The following is a 19,148-nucleotide window of genomic DNA, read 5'->3' as shown; positions in this document are numbered from 1 at the left end:
CCGTAGAAGACGAAGGTGGTGAACGCGTCGACAAGAGGAAAGACGGCGCGCGCTGTCCTGACGATCGTAGTAGGCGCGGCGGCGACGAGTAGTGCTGAGCCTAGGAGCGAGCCGGGTCAAGGGTCGAGTAGCGGGGGTTGAACAGAGTCTGTCTGTCACGCTGTCGTGGTGCTGAGCATTACAGCGACGGAGGCTGGGGGCAGGCGAGCGGCTGGTCTTTGTGGGTGGAGGTGATATCGAAAGGCAAGAAGTTTGCTGAGGGAGAGGAGAGGCTGAGAGTGGGCCCAATGGCGTCGGCGCCAGAGATGTTGACAGTGGTCGAGTGCCGCCCAAGGAAGTGCGGGGGAGTGGAGGGTGGGTTCGAGGTGGGTCTTTGGGTCGACTGTCGAGGGCTGAAGCGCGCGAGCGAGCCAGCGAACGGACGACGGGGCCGAGAAAGGCAAGACGAGGCGGCACGCGGCGTGTCCAGGGACGTTGAGGCGCGATAATCTCGACCAGAAGAGTCGATCCGTGCCCAGGATCCTAGACGAGGCCGAAGACCAGACGGCGGCGAGTCAGCAGCGGTGTGGGATCCAACCGTTGTGCTGATGTTTTTTTTTGGGTTTCGAGCTCAATTCTGGTCGATGCCCAGATTGCCCAAACTTTGAATAGGTATATACAGGAGTGCGTGTGTGCAGTGCGATGTCGCGACCCAAGCTCGGCGAAATGGCGGGGGTCGAAGCGGGAGGGTGCGCGCGAGGCAGACTGGCAGGACTGGCAGGGAGGGACAGCCGCGACGAGGGTGAGAGTAGATGTCAGGCCAGCAGAGCAGAGCAGCACGGGGGCGCTAGGAGCAGCAGTAACAGGGCAGCGGCACGATCTCTTGACGCGGTGGGTCTGGGTCGACGTGACGCTGGTGCCCGTGGAGCAGAGCCAGCAGAAGAGTGGCGTCGTCGAATGAACAGAAGGAGGATATTGACGCGCGCGGCGGGGCGGCGGCGGCGGCGGCTGTCGTCGGTCGGGGTCGCGGGGGGGCGATGGCGGCGGCGGCAATGTAGATTGCTGGGATGTGGAGATGAACGCCGCCGTGTTGATGTGTGGGCGGGGCGTGGTGGATCACGCACTGGACTGGCGCCGGCTGACGGGCCAGGATAGAGCACTTGCCGCTAGTTCTGGGCCTTGATTAACCCACACTTGTTTCGGGCGGGCGAGGCGACGGGCGACTGGCGACTGCTGGGACTGAACTGCAAGGTCGGTCGAGCGAGCGACGAGCGACGCCAAGGAATGTTTAGGGAGCTGTCGGGCCGGGCTGCAACTAAGGCAGAGAGGGGGAGGATAGTCGGGGCTGAGGTTAGCGCGCGCGCGCGCGTAGAGGAGGGATAGTGTAGTAGAGGATGTGCGAGATGGATGGGATGTGTGAGGGAGGATTGGTTGGGGTGTGAGAGAGGAGAGTTGCGGGAAGTGGGATGGTTGTCACGGGCGGTTGGTAGTGTTGCCGGGTGCGAATCTCTGGGCAGCGACGAGGAACACGACTGGGACTGGCAAGTGACGGACAACGACGACGACCAACGACCGACGACGACAGCGACGACGACAAATGGCGGTGCATAGCAATGAGCCCCGCAAGGCCGCCCATCCAGACACGAGGAGCTCTGCGGGGAGCGTTGCGTACGAGCGAGCGTGCGTGCGTGTGTGGTGCGTGCGTGCGTGCGCTCTCGTATCATTGACATCGGAGTGGCTCTTGCTCGACCAGGGAGGGGAGGGAGGCTGGGGCTGGGGAGCGGTCAAGGTTGTCTCGTCCCGCGGCCTGGTGCCTCTCTCCGTCCTCTCCCTGGGTGGTGCCCTACATACGGCGACGACTGCGCCATCGACGACTGACAGACCCAGTTAGTTTTACGCCGTTTTCCTTGCGCCACCAGGAGTACTACAAGCATGCCATCCATTCCGCAGGGCAGGGCAACAAGGCCCTGGGCCACAAACGAGCAGGCAGCAGGCATCAGGCAGCAAGAGGAGCAGGAACGACGAGGAGCACGACTGAGCCTCGGCGCGCGTAGAGGGCCAGCCAGGCCAGGCACGCCCACCGTAGCAAGAGCAAGCAAGAGCACCCTGCGCCGCCGCCACCATCAATGACCTCGCCGTCGTCGACGTCCTCGTCATAGACCTGGCGCTGCACGCCCGCGCAGCCCGCGAGACAGGTCTGAAACTGGTCCACCGCAGCCGGGCTGGGTGGGCCGTGGGCCATATCTCAATGACCTCAGACACTGCCTGCTTGCCGGACAAGATAGCCAGGGGTGGGTGGGTGCACTAGCCAGATCTCTGGGAACAGCCGTCTGAGATAGGGCAGTGCATATCGTCCGACAGGCAGCCCATGCCCGTGCCCGAGAGTACCTGCTGCAAACCTGCCGCCTGCATGCGCGCTGCGCGCAGAGCGCCGCCTATTCATTAGCAGGGCAGAGGTGCGGCGTCGACGACAGTCAGGTCAGGCACAGTGATCATCTTCCAACGGGTGGCCGCTGACGCCGGCGGCGCGGGGTTTGCGCGGCTGGCGGCTGGCGGGCGGGCGGGCAGGTAGGTCATGCTGCACGCCCGACGTCGAGCGGAAGGGGGGATTGGGTTTGGGGCTGCTGCATCGCAGCGCAGCGGCGCTGACGACGACGGCGGCGGTCGTCAAGGCGCGAGCCATGACATCACGGGGCGGAGGGGCCTCGAGATCAGAAAAAAGCAGCAGCCAGCGCAGCCAGCGCCGCCAGCCAGCGCTGCGCGCAATTCCAAGTGGCGCGTGGCGGGGGCAGAGGCAGCGAGGCAGACGCCGCGCGCAGGATCGCCGAACGCATCGAGGCATACGTTCCCAAGCCGCAGGGCGGCGGAATGTGGCGCCGGCGCCGGCGAGGGCCGCAGGCGGGTAGGCGGCTCGGGCATACGGCGCGACGCGACCAACACGCACGCACGCGACTGCCGCCACGCCCCACCCAGACGCGACCTGCCACTGCCGCCCAGGCCCGAAGCGGCCGTGGATCGGCACGGACGCTGCTCTGCCCGACGCCCGACGCCAGCCCACGCCGAGTGACGCCGAGTGACGCGGAGGGGACGCTCGCGGCGCTGCCAGCGGCGCCTCTGTCATCCGGTGCTCGTTGCACGCCCGCCGTCGGCCGGCGACCCGCTCATCCGCCGAGCTGCGGCCCGCGCCGCCGCCCGCGCCGCCGCTCGTCGGGCCAACCCCCGCCGCATACCCCCGCCGCCCCGACCCGCACACAGCGTACTTCTATACATGTGATTGTCCGGCGGCTCAGCCTCTATGGCAGCCTGTTGGGCTGGTGGCGGCGTCGACCCTTCAGGTGGCACCAGTGGCACTGGGCACCCCTAGAACTGCTTCTTTCCGAAACCGTCTCGGCTGGCCGCCACACGCTCGAGGTGAGTACCCGCCCTATCGCGGCCCAGGGCGTCGGCGAACCACGCGACAGCCGCGAGGACGTGGCGCGAGAAGAAGAAGATGGGGACGTGGGCGGCGGCCCAGAGCGATTTTGGCGCGGCAGCCGAGCCTCGTGACGAGGGCAAGGCGTGCGCAAAGCTGTCGCCCGTGGGAGTGGTCGGCGTCGAGCTCGAGGGCGACGGTGTCGAGGGGAGCAGCGTGGTGGCGGCGGCCGGTGGCTTGGCCTGGAGCGCCTGGATGAGGAACTGGGGGTTAGCGCGGCAGGATTCGGCACGCACAAAGGGGTAGATGAGTGCGAAGACGATCATGTTGACCAGGGGGGGTCCGAAGGAGGTGAGGAGCGTGGCGGGGAGGCCTGGGGGTGTGAGTAGAGCCCGGAGCCCGGGCGACGGAGTCGCCGCAAGGAATGGCTCCGTCGCCCAGGAGGAATAAGGCATCTGCCAAGCCGCGGCGCCAGCCAGCGCGCCGACCTACCAAAGCCAAACATGTACGCTGCGCGGTCGGAAATGTACTTGCAGCGGTAGTCGAGGGGCCACTGGCGCGACGAGAGGAGGAACCTGGGGGCTGGTTAGTGCGGCGTCGGTGTGGGCCAACCGGCAGCGAGCGATACGCAACGCTGGCGTCGCCCGGCAGCGAGCGATACGCAACGCTGGCGTCGCCCGCCCTCGCCGCGAGCGATACGCTGGCGTCGGCCATTGCTCAAGCGATACGCCCGCGCCGCCCACCCTCGCCGCTCGCTATCGCTCGCGGCTGGGCTCCGACTCACTCAAACGCATAGTACGCATTCACGACGCTCATGTACGCGAGGGTGACGGGCCGCCCGAAGACGGGGATGAGGCGGAGCGAGCGGCCGAGGAAGGTGAGCTCGGAGATGAGGAGCAGGCGGGTGAATGCGAGCCACGCCCAGGCCGGCGAGCCGAACGCCGGGGCCGGGGGCGAGGTGGAGGAGGTGGTGGTCGGCTGGTGCCGATAGCTGGGGTGTGAGCGGGCTGCGAGCGGCGGGGGGCGGGGGGTGGCTCGACAGCGCGTCGGCCCCATTGCCCTGCGGCGCGAGCAGCGAGCAGCGCGCGGTGGCTCGACAGTCGGCCCCACTCCTCCCACCCCGCCGGCTCGCGCGCTGCGCGCGCTCGACTCACCTAGGATGCAGCAGCGCCTGCGCGCGCCGCGCCACGTCGGGCCCCCACACCCCGTTGATCCAGAAACACACGGCGAACAGCGGCCACGACAGGAGGACATTGTACCACAGCCCGACTTCGGCCGTGCGGCTCTCAAGCAGGTCGTGGTGCGCGGCGTCGTTGGCCGACGAGCGCGCGAGGAGCGGGTGGATGACCAGGCGGAACGAGGAGAGGAGGGCGAGGGAGAGGGTGTTGAGGAGGCTGGCCGTCAGCGAGCGCAGCGAGCTGGCGCCTGTCGCCGATGGACACGGCCCAAGACTCACGCGACTTTCAACACGCGCGATCCCAGCTCGGGGTCCCTGCACGTCAGATTGCGAGATAAGATAGCGCACCCACCCCCACACGAGGCCGACGCTGCGCGACAGGCGCGTCGCGTCGCGGAACCCTGCGCGCGCGGCGACCGCGGCCTCGCGGAGCAGCCTCGCTGCGCGCTGAGCGGGCCCGTCGTCGTCGTGCACCGCGGCGTAAGTGTACGACGGCGACGAGGGCGAGAGCACGGGCCGCACCCCGTTCGCGTAGCTGCCTCCGTACGGGCTGCCTCCGCCGTACAGCGCCGCCGCGGTGCCCTGCCGCGGCGAGTGGGGCGAGCCGGGCCGCGGGGACGGGTGCAGCGAGTTCGGGGTCGTCGGCGTCGGCGTCGGCCGTGTTGGCGTCGCGGGCGGCATCGGTATCGGCGAAGACACACTCGGTAGCGTCGTCTCGGGCGCGGGTCGTCGCCGGTGGATCATCGTGTTATATCCAAACCCAACGTAGCCAATCTCCCCAAGCCGTAATGTGCCATCGATCTCGCTCGCCCATTTACGCGCCGCCGTCACCACCCCCGTGCCTGGCAATCTGCCCGCGCCGCGCCGTGCGCGCCTGATAAATTACGGCACGTGGCATCACTGACTTTTGCACTATCGAGGCCTTTGTACATCATCGGCTACAGACTACTGCGCTAGGCCTGTGCGACGGACCACGGCCAGCACATCCGGCGCCAGCTCGAGCCACCGCGCATACCCCTTCTCCAGCGTACCCGTGATGCGTATAGCCCGCCCCGTACGCCGGTTGACGCGCGTCTCGCCAGACTCACGCGCCACCCGGTCCTCCTCCTCCAGCACGTCGTCGGCCTCGACAACCGCCCGCACGAACGGCACCGTCTCGAGGAAGAGCGTCGCGTCAGGCAGCAGGCGTGCCGACAGCGGTACGATCGGGTCGAGCACCGGCAGCAGCGAGCGGATGTACGCCGTTCTGTCGTCAGCAATGCCCATGCCCACGACTCACTGTCTCGCCTGGAGGTTGCCGAGCGGCGCACACAGCCCGCCCGCGAACGACACCAGTGCTGACGCAATGTCTTCAGAGCGGTCGTAAGCCGCGAGTGTGGGGAACAACTCCTGCACATCGGGCTTGAGCAGCTGTGCGATGCCCTGCTCGTCGTCCACGCCCGGTGCGAGGCGGTCGACCTCGAGGACCTGGCTGTCAGCACGAGTCGAGCCATAAACTCACCTCAATCCGCGCCCAGGCCCGTGGCGCAATGTACGCGTCGGCGAACGATGCGGCGTCGAGGCGGCGCCGCAGGCCCTCGAGCTCACCCACCGCCTCTGCTTCGTCACTGTCGGCCAGCCCCAGCGCTGCGCGGTCCAGCTGCAGCTGCGTGAGCGCCGCACGCAGGTCGAACTGCGCGTCCGGCTCGTTGCCGTTCGGCGGGAGCGGCTGCTCGACGAGCTCTGGCCGTGATGGCGCCGAAGCCCGCTCGTACAGCCGCGCAATGTCCGTCTCCACCCCGTGGACTGCGGCCACCGCGGCGAGGTACGGCTGGGCGAGGTACGCCGGCGGCGGACGGAAGTGCAGCGTCGTCTGTAGCGGGAGCGAGTCGCGCGGCACTCGTGCAGCGTCTGCGGTCAGTCAGCGCCGCAACGCCCACCAAACCTACCATTGCATGTCATCACCACTGGGCGGCGTGACTCGGCGATGAGGCCCACGACGGCTGGCCAGAAGGTGCTCTCCTCGTCGAACAGGATATCCGCCTCGTCGATGAGGATGAGCGACTGCTTGTGCCCACTGGCGTCGGGCTTGTGCGCGGCGTCGACCTTCGGAGCTTCTGCTTTCCCCGCCGGCACGGCCTCCTCATCAATCGCGATCGGATCAGACGCCGACCCCTGGCTCGACGGCGGCGGCGCCTCCTTCTTGAGCTTGCCGCCGAACAGGTTCCTCGCCGCGTCGGCCAGGCTCGGCTTCTTCTCCTCCCTCACCCCCACCATGTGGTTCCGCCCCACATCGCCGACGAGCGCGAGCAGGTTGGAGCCGGTACGCCGCCCGATGCCAGGGTACACCTCGAACACGTCCCACCCCAGCTCGGTCGCCGCGGCGTGCACCGCCGCCGACTTGCCTGCGCCGTTGGGCCCCGTCAGCAGGATGGTATTGGCCACCCAGTCGTCGATGGGCGGGTACGTGTCGGGCCGTTGGCCAAGTGCGAGCTCTGGCTCCTCGTACAGGTCTGGTATGTCGTCTGCTGGCTCGGTCACGGCGCCAAACAGCCCGATGTCGTCGACGATCCACGCGCGCTCCGGGTCGAGCGCGCGGCGGCGGGGGACGCGACGCACAATCTTGCGCTCGCCCACCGCGCCGACGGACAGCGCGGACAGCCAGTCGCGGAGGTATGTCGCCTCGAGCTCGTTGCCCAGCACCGCGGCGGCCGTGCGCGGCCGGTGCCGCTCGCACCACGTCTCGCGGCGGTCGTCGGGCCGCGCGTCACGCAGCACGGCCTTGATCGCGGGGTGCTGCAGCACGAACGGCGGCGCGTCGAACGGCGGTGGCCTTGGAGCGCGCGCGCCGCTAGCCTCTGCCCGCACGGAGAAGACGGTGTCGATGCTCCCCGCGTCCCGCGGCGGCGGGGGCGCCCGGCGTCGGCGCACGCGACTGCTTTCGCCCGCCGACGCCCCCGCCCCGCCGGTATGACTCGGGAACGCACCGCCAGGCCAGAGGGCAAGCGGCTCTTCCCCCTCCTTGACGCTGCCCCACCCTGGTCGGAGCTTGCCTGCCTCAGCAGCACGCTGGAGGGTGAAGAAGGCATGGGGCTTGGCCTTGGCCTTGGGCTTGTCTGCCGCCGGTACAGGTGCGGCCGCCTCGGGCTCCTCTGGCTCCGCCGCTGCCGGCCGCGAGAAGAACGCGTGCGCCGCGCCCTTGTCTCGCTCAAACACGAGCTTCTTCGGCCCCCGCGGCGCCTCGACAACCACCACCTCGTCCTCGGAGGCGTCGACGTCGATCACGGCCGACACGGGCGAGCTGTCGGGCGAGAGGATGTGTACGAGTGGTGTCCCTTCGGCCGCCTTCTTCGGCTTGCGCGCGCGCGGCGTGTCTGGCCGTCAGCACGGCCGTACCCTGCACCCACCTCCATTCCTCCGCTTCCCCTTGGCCTTTGGGTCGTCCGAGTCGCTCGCGGCGGCGGTGGAGGAAGACGCGGCGGAGGAAGCCTCGCGGCTCGTATCCACCCCCACGCCGTTCGCGCCGAACACGAGCCGCGCGTTCGGCTTGTCCTCCTTCCTCCGGCGCTTGCGCGCTGCTGCCGGTGCTGGCGGCGCGGGTGCGGCGCCCGCCGCGGCGCCCCAGAGCGCCGACAGCGTGCCCTTTGGCGCGGACGGGCCTGCTTGCGGCTCCTCGTCGGGGGGAGGCATGCTGCGGCGTCAGTATGCACATAGACATGTGCACCCACTTGCTCATTCGCCGCGCTTGACCCCACTCGTGTGTGAGGACTGGCGGCTGGGTGCAAGATGGTTGTCGATGGAGTGATTCGATTTGATCAAAAGCAACGTAAGGAAAGACAGCGAACGCGTTGGACAAGGCGACCCACTCAGCATGACGCGTCTGGACCCTGAAATCATCCTTTGCACCAGACACCCGGCTCGCATCGCACTCCGACTCGTTGCATGCCAAAGACCATACATACATGCGCGCATCTCACATCTCATACACTACGTGGCGCGACGACTTGCTACGTCGCGTGGTCGAGGCCGACCCAGCTGCCCTCGAGCCCGCTGCTGTCGGCCGACGAGTGGTTTGTGCCCGTCGTGTGGATCGACGACGCGAGGTCCTCGCCGCCCTCGTGGTCGCTGCTCGAGGCCGAGCGCGACTGGGGCACCGACGAGGCCGCGGACGAGAGCGACTTGGGCGGCGGGGCGGGTGCCGGCCCAGTCTCGGATGGCAGTTCTGGGAGAATCGACAGGACGCGTGGCAAGGCGCGCGGGGGCACGGCCTGCAGCAGCGACGGCAGCCACGCGCGCTGGCCAATGTAGTACTGGTGCCCGCAGCGCGACTTGATTATCCGCAGCAAGCGCGACTCGAACTGGGCATAGTCTCGCGCGGGGGCGCCAAAGCCGACACGCGCGGCAAGGTTTCGGTAGACTGAGCACAGACCTCCGACGACGAGATCGCGGAGCACTGTGAACGTGGCGGTCGCCGACGCGGTCGACTCGCGCAAGCGCTGCTTTGCCTGCTCGCGGCGCGAGAGGGCCCGGCCCTCGGTGATGATAGAAGGGAGCGTGGGGAGGGTGATCTGGCCGAGGAAGACGGACACGACGCGGACGTTGTTGGCGGCCGCGAGGTTTGCGCCCAGCAGCCGGTGGTTGGACGTCAGCACCTGGTTTGCAAAGGCGCCGGGGTTCGTGAGCGTCGCGCTCGAGGGATACAACGTGACGAGGATCGGGACGTGGCCCGTCGGTCCGGGCGACACGAGGGCCGGCAGCGCCGGCAGCGCTGCTGGCTGGGACGGAGGCGACGGGTTGAGCGGGTACAGCGACACGAACGCGTGGATGCGCGGAATGTGGCCCGGGTGCGGGTTGTACGGGTCGCCAGCGGTGTACTGGCCCGAGTGGCCTGCCGCAGGGAAGCGGAGCGTGAGAGTAGCGAGGAGTGAGCGGTGGAAGGGCGGGAATGTGGCGGACTGGGTGCGTGCGTGAGCGTCCCCTCTTCCCTCACGACCTACATTCTCCGTGTCGTAGATGAGGACGCGGAGCGCATTGCGCTCGGTCAGCCCGCTCAGGCGGCGCTCGAGTGCCTCGGCCTCCTTGACCTGGGGCACGGCCACAATGACAATGTACCCTGCCTTGAGGAGGGACGCGGCGAGGGGGACGAGCAGGGGCGGGACTGGGCTGGGCGCGAGGATGACTGGGTACTGTCAGCGGCTGCATAGACACAAACCCACCAATCGCCTCCTTCAACATGCCGTCCTCGACGACGCCGCGCGTGCCGAAGCGGTGGCGCCGGCGGAGCTCCTTGGCGTAGCCCGCGAAGGGCCCGGCGCCAGTCAGCAGGCCGACGGTGCCGACACCCGCGGTGATGGCGAGTGCGGCGCCCGCGGTGAAGAGGAGGGGGTGGCGGCGCGCGAGGGAGCCGGCCTTGGTGCACGCGCTCGAGGCGAGGCTCGGGGCCGGGGGCGGCGGGGGCGGCGGCGCCGTCTCCTTGTTGAACGGCGGGAACGGGATGGAGATGGACGGCGGGCCGTGCATGTTGAGCGAGGCGACTGGGGGTCAGCTAGCCCACGGCGCGCGACTTACTGAGGTCGTTGGACACGCGCTCGACCGTCTCGAGCATCTTTGTCGGCAGCTCGCTCAGGTCCTTGGGCACCTGTTCCTCGAGCCACTTCTCGAGCTCGTCGAGCAGCTGCGCGAGGTCGATTGTCATGGCTGGGGGGTGGGGGGGGCGCGTCTGCCGTGCTGCCTTGCGCTGGCTATAAGGGGAGTGGGTGTCGGCCGACGCGTTGGTGTCGGTGTCGGTGTCGCTTGCGGTTGTGGTTGTCGTGCCGGCGCTGGTGCGAAGCGGCGTGATGAGAGCTGCCGCGGTTACCGCCTACGTATGACATCGGCATGGCCGACTGCAGCAAGCAGCGGCCAGTTGGGTGGGTGGCAAAAACAAATCACGCCGACGTGACGGGAATGACACGGCATTGTGCAATGACGTCAGGCATCACACTCCCCCTCCCGCTCCATCGAGAGGTGCGGCACGGCGCGGCGTGCAGCGCACACGAGGAGCAGCGCGTAGCGACTATATCTAGAGATGGCAGCAGCACTCGCACCACTGCCCATCCCATCCCCCTCGCAGAAAAGCAAAGAACACACAATGTCGGCCCAGGAATCATCCACCCTCCGCAAGACGAGCGACGGCAAGAACCCGTAAGTCGAGCCGTGTGGCGCCGCCAACCGCTCACACCCGCGCCCAGCTCGTCCCTCTCAGCCGACCCGCGCAAAAAGGTAGACGTCGACAAGCCAGACGTCAAGCCGCCGCTCAAGGACGTGCCCATGGGCCGCTTCCTCACATACCTCACCCTCGGGCTGCTCGCCCTCAGCGCCTTCTACCTCTGGCGCTTTACCGTGTGGGCGCACAACGCGGGCGGGTACATCAACCTGCTCACCGGGCGGCGCGACTACCCTCCCGCGGGTGTGGCCCAGGCTGCGGCCGCCAGCGCGGCCGCGAGCGCCGTCAACAATGCCAAGGCGCACACCGGGCCGCCGACCAAGAAGCAGGTCCAGGACCAGATCTTCCGCCTCGCCGACATGCTCGGCGTCAAGCCTGCCGAGCTGAGCGCGGCGATTCGCCCCCTGATCGACCCGACCGTCAACAAGGCGGACGGCGAGGCCAAGCCGGCTGGCGCGGAGGGCGCAGAGGGCACAGACGAGCCCGGCCTGCTCAACATTGTCGGCGAGATCCTGCTCGACTGAGCCGTGTGTGTCGAGCAGAGCAGTATGAATACGCGCAAGTGCCGCAACCTCGCTCCTGCTGCAACCTCGCACCGCTGCATATGCTACAACACGTCATAAAGTGACAATGGGCCGTGACTGACCTGCTCATGGCTCCCTACTCACGCCGCCCTAGCCCCGCTCCCCCGGCTCACCGAATCTCCACAATGTCGCCATTCTCCACCTCGATCGCCTCGAGCGACGTGTCGGGCGGGACCACCTCGCCGTCCCAGTACATCGACAGGCCCGTCTCGTCGATCTCAGACTTTTTGCAGTAGTACTTGATGATGGTCGACGCGAGCGTCGTCACCTTGGTCGCAAACCGGATCTCGCCCTTGGTGCCGCGGACCATGATGCGGACGCGCTGGCCCTCGTCTACCGCGGGTGCCGCCGGCGCTGCCGTAGCGTGGTCTGGCGATCCAGACGCGACGCGCAGTGTCCCCTCGTCGCTGGCACCGCCCAAACTGCTCTCTCCACCGAACAGCCGGGCCTGCTCTTCCTTGCGCTTGCGCTCGATACTGTCCCAGATACGCCGCTCGTACCCCGCTGTCGCACGTCAGTCCCCACCCAGCCCCCATACCCACAAATCTCGTGGCCCGACTCGAATATGCCCAGCTGCAGCAGCGTCTGCGATGTCGCAAAGATGCGCCGGCCATTGTACGTGAACAGGATCTCCTCGGGTAACTTCTTGATGCGGTCGGCGACAACCTTTATGAGCGCCGACACGGGCTCGTTCTGCCCCGGCCCCGTCAGGCCCCGTCAGCCGATCCACCCCCCTGCCCACCCAACGGCCCAACCCACCCTGTTCACGTTGATAACCCGCGCGCGCTCATACCCGCGGATAGCGTTCTCGCTCGCCAAGTCGCTGCGATCCGGGTCGGCCACCATGCGCACCGTGACCTGGACGTTGTGCGCAGGGTCGGAACTGCGCGCCGGTGGCGGGCGTGGGCGCTCGGGCGAGTCGTCGACCACCTCGGCCGCGTGCACCGCCTGCTCGAAGCGCGCGCTGGGGTCAGTGTGGCCAGCACACGCACTCACTCCAGGGCGGCCGCCAGCTCGGCCCGGCGCTCGTCAGATATCTCAGGCGGCGGGGTCAGCTTGACGCGCGGTCTTCTCTCTGGTCTGCTTCTCGAGGGCGCAGGCTCGCCCTCGTCTGACGACACTGTGCTGGCGGGTCAGGGAACTTCTGTGCTGTACACCCACACTATGTCGCTCGCCTGCGTGCTCGCGCCGCGGCCGCTGCGCTCGTCGGAGCCGGCGCGCCGCCGCGGTCTCCGCGTCCAGTCGGGTAACGTCGGCTTGGGCGCCGGCTTGGTTCTGCGCCGCTTCGTCTTCTTCTTGCCCTTTCCGCTGGCTTCGTCATCATCGTCGCCGCCAGAGCTAATGTACGCCGGCGAGGGCGCGCGCACGCGCACAGCTGGGGGTCAGGAGGAACGGCAAAGGCGGGTACCCACGCGGTGCGCGCCGCTTGACGGTGAAGAAGTCGACGTCGCTGTCTGTGTCGGACAGCTCGATGGGATCGGCCTCGACCTCGGCCTCCTTGCCCTTGCCCTTGGACATTGTGGGAGTGGGTTGGACAAGCACTGTCGCGGGATCGGGGGAGAATGTTGTTGTTGACAAAAGGGGGCGGCGGCGGGCGGAAAGGTGCAAGTATTTGTTTGGTGCCGCCCAGATCGACGGGTAATGTCCAACGGCACGCCGAAATCACTTTCTAATCAGACGGGCACTGGCGACTGTCTTTGCGACATCCACCTGCACATCTCGCATCACCATCGCCAGAGCCCACCCCAATGCCCCCCAAACCCCCGCTGCCCCGCCTGACGCTCTTCACCGGCCCCCACTGCAGCCTGTGCGACGTGGCCAAGGCCGAGCTCGCGCAAGTGCGCCAAACGCACCCCTTCACCATCAGCCTGTGGGACATCCGCAAGCCGCCCGCGGACGCGAGCGACGCCGACGCGGCCCGCTGGCGCAGGGCGTACCAGTACGAGATTGTGCGTGGCCTCACTGCAGCGCTGACGCCAGCCCGTGCTCCATCTCGACGGGGTCGAGGTGCAGAAGAACCGCATTGACTCGGCTGCGCTGCGGCGCGTGCTTGAGGACTGGAGTAAGGCGCGGCGGGCCGAGGGCGGGGGCGAGTAGGCCATCGCTCGCTGCTGCTGTTGCGTTCTCATGCCAGGCAGCTGTGCCGCTTGGCAGGTCTGCTAGATTTCAGGCCTCAGACGAGACCTACGACGGCGAGGCACCCCCACGCCCACCGTTCGCTGCTGAGGACGCATGCCTTGAACGACGACCACATGCCCACCACTTGTACAAACACTTAGCACAACCCACACACACCCCACACCCCACACCACCTGCCACGCCCATGCATATGACTCTACTGTCCCGCCTGGTGGATCGTCTCGCTCCCCTTCGTCCCCTCGAGGTTCTCGAGGTAGTCGCGGATCCACTGCTCGCGGATCTCGGGGATGTGGTCGAACTGGCGGTATCGCTTGTCCCTCCGCAACACCTGCTTGATCTCGGCCAGGTCGATCTGCCCCGCAAGCTTTGAGATGTCGGCGTCGCCGCCCTCGCCAATACCCTCGCCCTCGTCGCGCTCGTCGAGCTCCTTGACCGCTGCGGCCGCCTCGTCCGTGACCTTGTTGCGCATGCGGCCCCAAAAGTCGACAAACGTGTTCTCGCCAAGCAGCGTGTCAAACTCGCGCCGCGCCTCGCTCTCCCGCGCACGCTGCCACGCGTCGAACCGGTCCTCGAGCGCGCCGCTGTCGAGCCCGAGGCGCGCGACCAGCGGGTCCTCGGCGATCGTGTCGTAGATTGCGCTGAAGTCGGTGTCGAGCTCGGTCGCGTGCGTAGCGAACAGCTTGCTCAAGGCATTCGACTTGCTGCTGCCCAGCTGAGCGATACGCTCCTCGAACAGCCGGCGCTTGTCGCCCGGTCGAAGCGCAGGGGGGTTGAACCGCGGGTCTTTCGAGAGGGTCTGCTGCGCTTCCTCCCAGGTCATCTGCGCGTCAGCTATGAACATGCAGTCGTAACTCACAGTGTGATCCCGAACGACGTCGGTCAGAAGGCTGCCAAACACGCGCTCGCCCTGCTCGCGGGTCGCACCCGTGCGGCTCTTGTCGACGTCCGCGCTGACCTGCACCTGATGCTCGCGCACCTTGGACTCGCGGTCGCGCAGACTTGCCTGCTGGCGCTCCTTGCGCTCGCGGATCTTGCGTTCAGCCGCCTCCTCTGCAGTCTCAGGTTTGCCGCCGCCCTCGGCGAGCTTCTTGACGTGCGATGCGAACAGCTCGGCGCGGAGCGACGACGACCCGACGGCGTCGTACCGCGGATCACTCGCCACGAGCTTCTTGACGGCGGCCCACTCCGACTCTGGGCCGATACTGTCCGTCTCCTTGAGCAGCTCGTAAAAGTCGGCCTCGGCAATCTTGGCGTCGGCACGCTTGCGCTCGCCCAGCTCGCGGAGATGCACCTTGAATGCCTTTTCGCGGTCGCGGTCGTCGCGGCCAAACGAGTAGAACCGGCGGTCCTTCTTCCACTGCCGCTTGAAGTCGTCGAACCGCGTGCGCGTGCTCGTAACCTCGTCGCGCATCAGGGCGCGGAAGTCGCGCTCGGGGTCGGCCTTCTTCTCCGTCGTCGCAGTCGAGTGCTTGCCGAGTCGGCGGGCACGCCCAGCCTCACGGCAGTACTCCTCGTACGCCTCGCGGCGGTCCTTCTCGCTGTTGAGCAGAACGTAGCGGGGGTCATTGATGAACGATGGCAGCGCCTGGTCCCATGGCGCAAACGGCGAGATGTTCTTCTCCATCAACAGAGCCTGGCGGTCAGCGCTGTCCCAGGCCCACAACTCACCTTGAACAACGCGCGCCCCTCCGCCTCGGACACCTTGACCTTTTCAGGCGCGGCAAACACCTTCTTGGCGGCCTCCTCCTCCCTCTTCTTGCCCTCCTCCTCCTCCTTGGCGGCCTGGTCAGCCGCCGCCTTGTCAGCCGTGTCAAACTCGGCAGCGACGGCCTTCCTCCAAGCCTCCTCGTCCTCCTGGCCATCGGGCTCGAACTGCTCCTCGTCCACCTTCTGCTGCTTGGGCTTGGGGGCGTCGCCGGATTCGACAGCCTTGCGCTTGCGCTCCTCCTTCTCCTTGGCCTTGCGTTTCCGCTCCTCCTCGACCTCGGCGCGAACGCGCTCCTGCTCCCGCAGCCGCTCCAAGCGCTCCTCCTTGGCCTTCTCCTCCTGCTCGGCCCGCTCAGTCTCCTCGAGCGCCGCGACAGCCTCGGCAATCTCCTCTGGGACCGTCCACTCGGAGCGCTTGCTCTCCTTGTGGAAGTAGAACACGTTGCCCTCGTTGGTCGTCACGCGCGTCCACTCGGTGCCCGGCACGGGGACCTTGTTCTTGGGCTTTTCCTTCTTCTTCTTCTTGTCCTTCTCGGCAGAAGGAGCAGCGGGTGCGGCAGATACGCCTGGTGGGAGAATGGTCGGGCGGGTGTAGGTCGACTCCTTGGTGGTCGAGTTGTAGAAGTACGGCGTCACGCCGTCTGGAGCTGGAAGGTCAGCCATGCCTTCTCGGTTCTAACGACTCACCTCGGTGCTCGCTCCATCCTGGGGGCAGGGGAGGAGGAAAGTTGGGCATAGCATGTGCAGGAAGAGCGCTGGGCTGCACAGAGAAGCCCGGGTATCCTTGAAGAGGGACGTTGTAGGCCGCTGGTCCGCTGAGAGAAAGGTCAGCTCTTGTTCCGAAGGCAGCGGCGAGCTCACCCAGTTGGCGGTCCTGGCGGTACACGACCTCCAGGCGCACCAGAAGGTCCTCCTGGAGGTGGTCCTGGCGGTGCACGACCGGGTCCAGCTCCTGACATGATGATGTGATGGAAGGATGAAAAGTCAAAAGCGACGACAATGTGTCCATCACGAGTTTGCTGTTTTGAGTGGCCAACACTCAGGCACCGATGGTGGAAGTGGAGGGCGACCACCCCAACACCCCGACCTCCGGCCAACGCTTGTGACTACTTCTACATGCATATGACTACTGCAACGGGATACCGAGCAACCTGTCCAAATCTTCTACTTCTTGTAGAACTGCCTGCTGAAGTTGAAGTACACTGCGAGGTGTCAGCACGGTCGGCAACCCTCAACTCACGCTGGAGGACGCCGCGGTCAAAGTTGCTCTTGTATCCTTTACGATGTGAGTACTCCCACGGGCGGCGTACGATGCGGAATGCAATGTCCTCGTAGGGTGGTCCAGCTGAAAAGACAATGATCTGCGTCTCTGGGTCCTCGGGGATTCGTTTGATAGCGTAGGATGGGGCCTTGGACTTGTCACTGCGGCGGTCAGCAGTCTTCCGTCACCGGCAACTCACATGAGGTCGGGGTAGAATATGTTAAACTTGTAGCCCTGCACCACCTTGGGCGGGGGATTGTCTGTGTCGTAATGCGTTTGGTTGTACTTAGTCCACTCATAGCCAGTGTGCACACGGTTGAAGTAGCGGGGCTTGCGGGGACGGAACTTGTCGCTCCAGTCGTACGTGACTGGCAACGCCTCGTCGAGGTCGTCGGCAAGGTCGCCCTCCATCTCTTCCTCGCTCTCGCTGTCTCCCCAGTCCTTGGGTTCGTGCTCGGCAGCGGCACGCCACTCGAGCTCGGCGGCCAAATCGTTGTCGATCGGACGCGGCGCCGCCTCGCGTTCCGTGGTCGTGGTTGTGTGCGCCATGGAACGAGGAATGAACGACTCGGCGGAGATAGCGTGACGGGCTTTGAACTAATTATGTCAGAGGACAGCATGGGAGAGGCACTTACCAAGGCGCGGAGCTCGTCCTCCTCGTTGATGACTGGGAGGCGCCGTTGGGTCTCGTCCAGCCGGCTCATATCGATCGGTGCCGGGCTCATGTCTCGAGAGTAGGCTACCACGTAGTCGTCTTCCTCTTCATCCTCGTCGTCCTCTGGCGCAACACCCTCCGCATGAATGTCACCGCCAAACGCGCCAGTCTGCGCCTCGGACGAGCCAGCAACAACACCTCCGAGCTCAGCCTGGACACGCGCGGCGTCTTCACGCTGCCTCTTCTTGAACTGCTCGAGGCGGTTACGCAGAACGATCTCGTGGATTGAGTTGAGTTTGGCCTGTGGCGTCAGACTAACCCCCACACCCCACTCACGATGGCCTTCTCCACATGAATCTTCTGCAGCACAAGGTCCCAGAACTCGCCGTCGACCGGCTGGCCACTGTTCAACATGTTGTGCGTCTTGGTCTCCAGCTCGTTGAGCCGTTGCAGACTAAGCCCTGACACGATCTTGCCCGCAGACTCGTCGACATCCTTGTTGTAGAGTCGGCCGCCTATCGCATGGTCGGGGTCGCGCAGCTGTTCCAGGTGGTATTGACACACATTCTGCATGGCCTGCTGGGTCAGCATCAAGTCTCACTTGGGACCCACCTCCCAGAACTCGATGTTGACCGGCGACGTCTCGAGGGACAGGTACATCTTGATGTCCTCCTCGAGCTCGACCATGTCTTCCTGTGTGAGATTCTACCCCGTCAGCACCAGCGCGAATTCCACCACTCACGTCGAAGATCTTCCACGGCTCATCAATCTCAAACTCGAACCCAGCATCGGCCCAGCCCCAGCCCTCCTCCTCTTCCTCGCGTTCAATCTCAGCACGGTGGGGGTTGTTGGTGAGGGCGCCAATGGCCGAGGTCGTCCGTCCGAGAGCCTGGGCATCCGCAAACCGCAGGTTGATGGCCAAGAAGTCGATTGCTTTGCCGCGCTTCATCCGGAGCCGGATGCCAGCACGCCGGCGGCTCTGCTCGAGCTGGAACGAGCCTTCCTTTGCGTGCCACTCGGCCATGGCCGCGTCCTCAGCCATGACCCTCATGCGCGCCTCTTCCTCCTCGCGGAGCTGCATCTGGACCTCGCGCTCCGCACGCTTCTTGTTGAGCTTTTCCAGTTCCTCCTTGGCCTCGAGTCGTCGTCTTGCGTCCTTGCGGGCAATCTCCTCGGCCGTCAGGCCGGCCTTCTTCTCCTTCTCGCGCTTCTTGTGCCATTGGAACTGCTCGCCGAGGTTGGCGTCGTGGAATGGGTTGTCGACAGCCGAGTACATTGACAGCTCGGTAAGCTTGCGCGAGTGTTCCAGCTCGGCCTCGCGCTTCGCGGCATCCTTTGCCGCCCGCTTGGCCTCCTTGCGCTTCTGGCGCTCAGAGGGAGAGCGGCTTCGTGAGCTGAGCCGTCAGAAATCGCCCAACGAGTCATAGTCTACTCACTCTCGCTCGCGCTCGCGCTTCCTCTCCTTCCTCCGCTCTCTCCTCTCGCGGTCCGAGTCGTCGTCCGAGTCGTCTCGCCGCCGCCGCTCCTTGTCTCTCCTCCGCTCGCGGTCGTCGCCGTCATCGTATCGACTGCGCTCCCGGTCCCTCTTCCTCCGGTCACTATCACGGTCTCGGTCGCGGCGGTCGTCCCGGCTTGACCTGTCGCGATCGCGGTCACGCTCACGGTCGCGGTCGCGGTCTCGTTCGTCGCGGCCGGCTTTTGAACTCGATGCGCGGTCGTCGTACTCGCGGTCGCGCTTGCGGTCTCGGTCGCGGTCGCGGTCGCCCGCCCTCTTGCGGTCATAGTCTCGACGCTCGGGGTCGGGAGATCGCGGCATGGCGGCGGAGATGATGATGGAGATGGGATGAGACCGGTTTGGAAACGGAGATGTTGACTTGGAATGGACGGGTGGAGGCAAAGTGCAAACACCTGTGTTTTGTAGTGCCGAATGCAAAAGGGTGATTGGGCATTTCTAATCGACTTTGTAATGGGACAGCGTTTTAATGAACCGCGACTGATAACAAGCTGGGCTGACTCAAAGTCACTCTCCATCCAACCTGCAGCAACCGCT

General features: G+C 66.2%; 7 protein-coding genes across 7 annotated transcripts; 2 read left to right on the top strand and 5 right to left on the bottom strand.

The window, feature by feature from the left end:
- Positions 1 to 3,339: 3,339 nt before the first annotated feature.
- Positions 3,340 to 8,283, bottom strand: Q8F55_001314 (uncharacterized protein; the record flags this gene model as incomplete). Its single annotated transcript, XM_069349940.1, has 13 exons — positions 3,340 to 3,654; positions 3,688 to 3,764; positions 3,884 to 3,966; positions 4,176 to 4,382; positions 4,546 to 4,785; positions 4,848 to 4,883; positions 4,921 to 5,150; positions 5,541 to 5,814; positions 5,848 to 6,035; positions 6,070 to 6,458; positions 6,497 to 7,921; positions 7,955 to 8,238; positions 8,276 to 8,283. 13 exons carry the CDS (start codon positions 8,281 to 8,283, stop codon positions 3,340 to 3,342), a joined length of 3,756 nt encoding a protein of 1,251 aa, XP_069213484.1.
- Positions 8,284 to 8,554: 271 nt separating this feature from the next.
- On the bottom strand, positions 8,555 to 10,242 carry Q8F55_001313 (uncharacterized protein; the record flags this gene model as incomplete). The annotated part of the gene is made up of 4 exons (XM_069349939.1): positions 8,555 to 9,502; positions 9,545 to 9,726; positions 9,764 to 10,081; positions 10,116 to 10,242. 4 exons carry the CDS (start codon positions 10,240 to 10,242, stop codon positions 8,555 to 8,557), a joined length of 1,575 nt encoding a protein of 524 aa, XP_069213483.1.
- Positions 10,243 to 10,677: 435 nt separating this feature from the next.
- Positions 10,678 to 11,276, top strand: Q8F55_001312 (uncharacterized protein; the record flags this gene model as incomplete). Its single annotated transcript, XM_069349938.1, has 2 exons — positions 10,678 to 10,730; positions 10,778 to 11,276. 2 exons carry the CDS (start codon positions 10,678 to 10,680, stop codon positions 11,274 to 11,276), a joined length of 552 nt encoding a protein of 183 aa, XP_069213482.1.
- Positions 11,277 to 11,445: 169 nt separating this feature from the next.
- On the bottom strand, positions 11,446 to 12,854 carry Q8F55_001311 (uncharacterized protein; the record flags this gene model as incomplete). The annotated part of the gene is made up of 6 exons (XM_069349937.1): positions 11,446 to 11,840; positions 11,879 to 12,029; positions 12,096 to 12,300; positions 12,333 to 12,461; positions 12,498 to 12,711; positions 12,749 to 12,854. The coding sequence occupies 6 exons, from the start codon at positions 12,852 to 12,854 to the stop codon at positions 11,446 to 11,448; spliced, it is 1,200 nt and encodes a 399-aa protein (XP_069213481.1).
- A 230-nt stretch (positions 12,855 to 13,084) lies between these two features.
- Positions 13,085 to 13,433, top strand: Q8F55_001310 (uncharacterized protein; the record flags this gene model as incomplete). Its single annotated transcript, XM_069349936.1, has 2 exons — positions 13,085 to 13,285; positions 13,317 to 13,433. 2 exons carry the CDS (start codon positions 13,085 to 13,087, stop codon positions 13,431 to 13,433), a joined length of 318 nt encoding a protein of 105 aa, XP_069213480.1.
- Positions 13,434 to 13,671: 238 nt separating this feature from the next.
- Q8F55_001309 (uncharacterized protein) lies at positions 13,672 to 16,141 on the bottom strand (the record flags this gene model as incomplete). The annotated part of the gene is made up of 5 exons (XM_069349935.1): positions 13,672 to 14,295; positions 14,332 to 15,108; positions 15,144 to 15,829; positions 15,870 to 15,997; positions 16,044 to 16,141. 5 exons carry the CDS (start codon positions 16,139 to 16,141, stop codon positions 13,672 to 13,674), a joined length of 2,313 nt encoding a protein of 770 aa, XP_069213479.1.
- A 205-nt stretch (positions 16,142 to 16,346) lies between these two features.
- Q8F55_001308 (uncharacterized protein) lies at positions 16,347 to 18,914 on the bottom strand (the record flags this gene model as incomplete). Its single annotated transcript, XM_069349934.1, has 8 exons — positions 16,347 to 16,384; positions 16,423 to 16,604; positions 16,643 to 17,040; positions 17,079 to 17,399; positions 17,435 to 17,674; positions 17,711 to 17,803; positions 17,841 to 18,492; positions 18,535 to 18,914. The coding sequence occupies 8 exons, from the start codon at positions 18,912 to 18,914 to the stop codon at positions 16,347 to 16,349; spliced, it is 2,304 nt and encodes a 767-aa protein (XP_069213478.1).
- Between the last annotated feature and the right edge of the window lie 234 nt (positions 18,915 to 19,148).

This window comes from Vanrija albida, assembly GCF_041260175.1.
Source record: "Vanrija albida strain AlHP1 chromosome Unknown contig_1, whole genome shotgun sequence".
Classification (NCBI taxonomy): domain Eukaryota; kingdom Fungi; phylum Basidiomycota; class Tremellomycetes; order Trichosporonales; family Trichosporonaceae; genus Vanrija; species Vanrija albida.
This window is presented reverse-complemented; position numbering and strand designations above follow the sequence as displayed.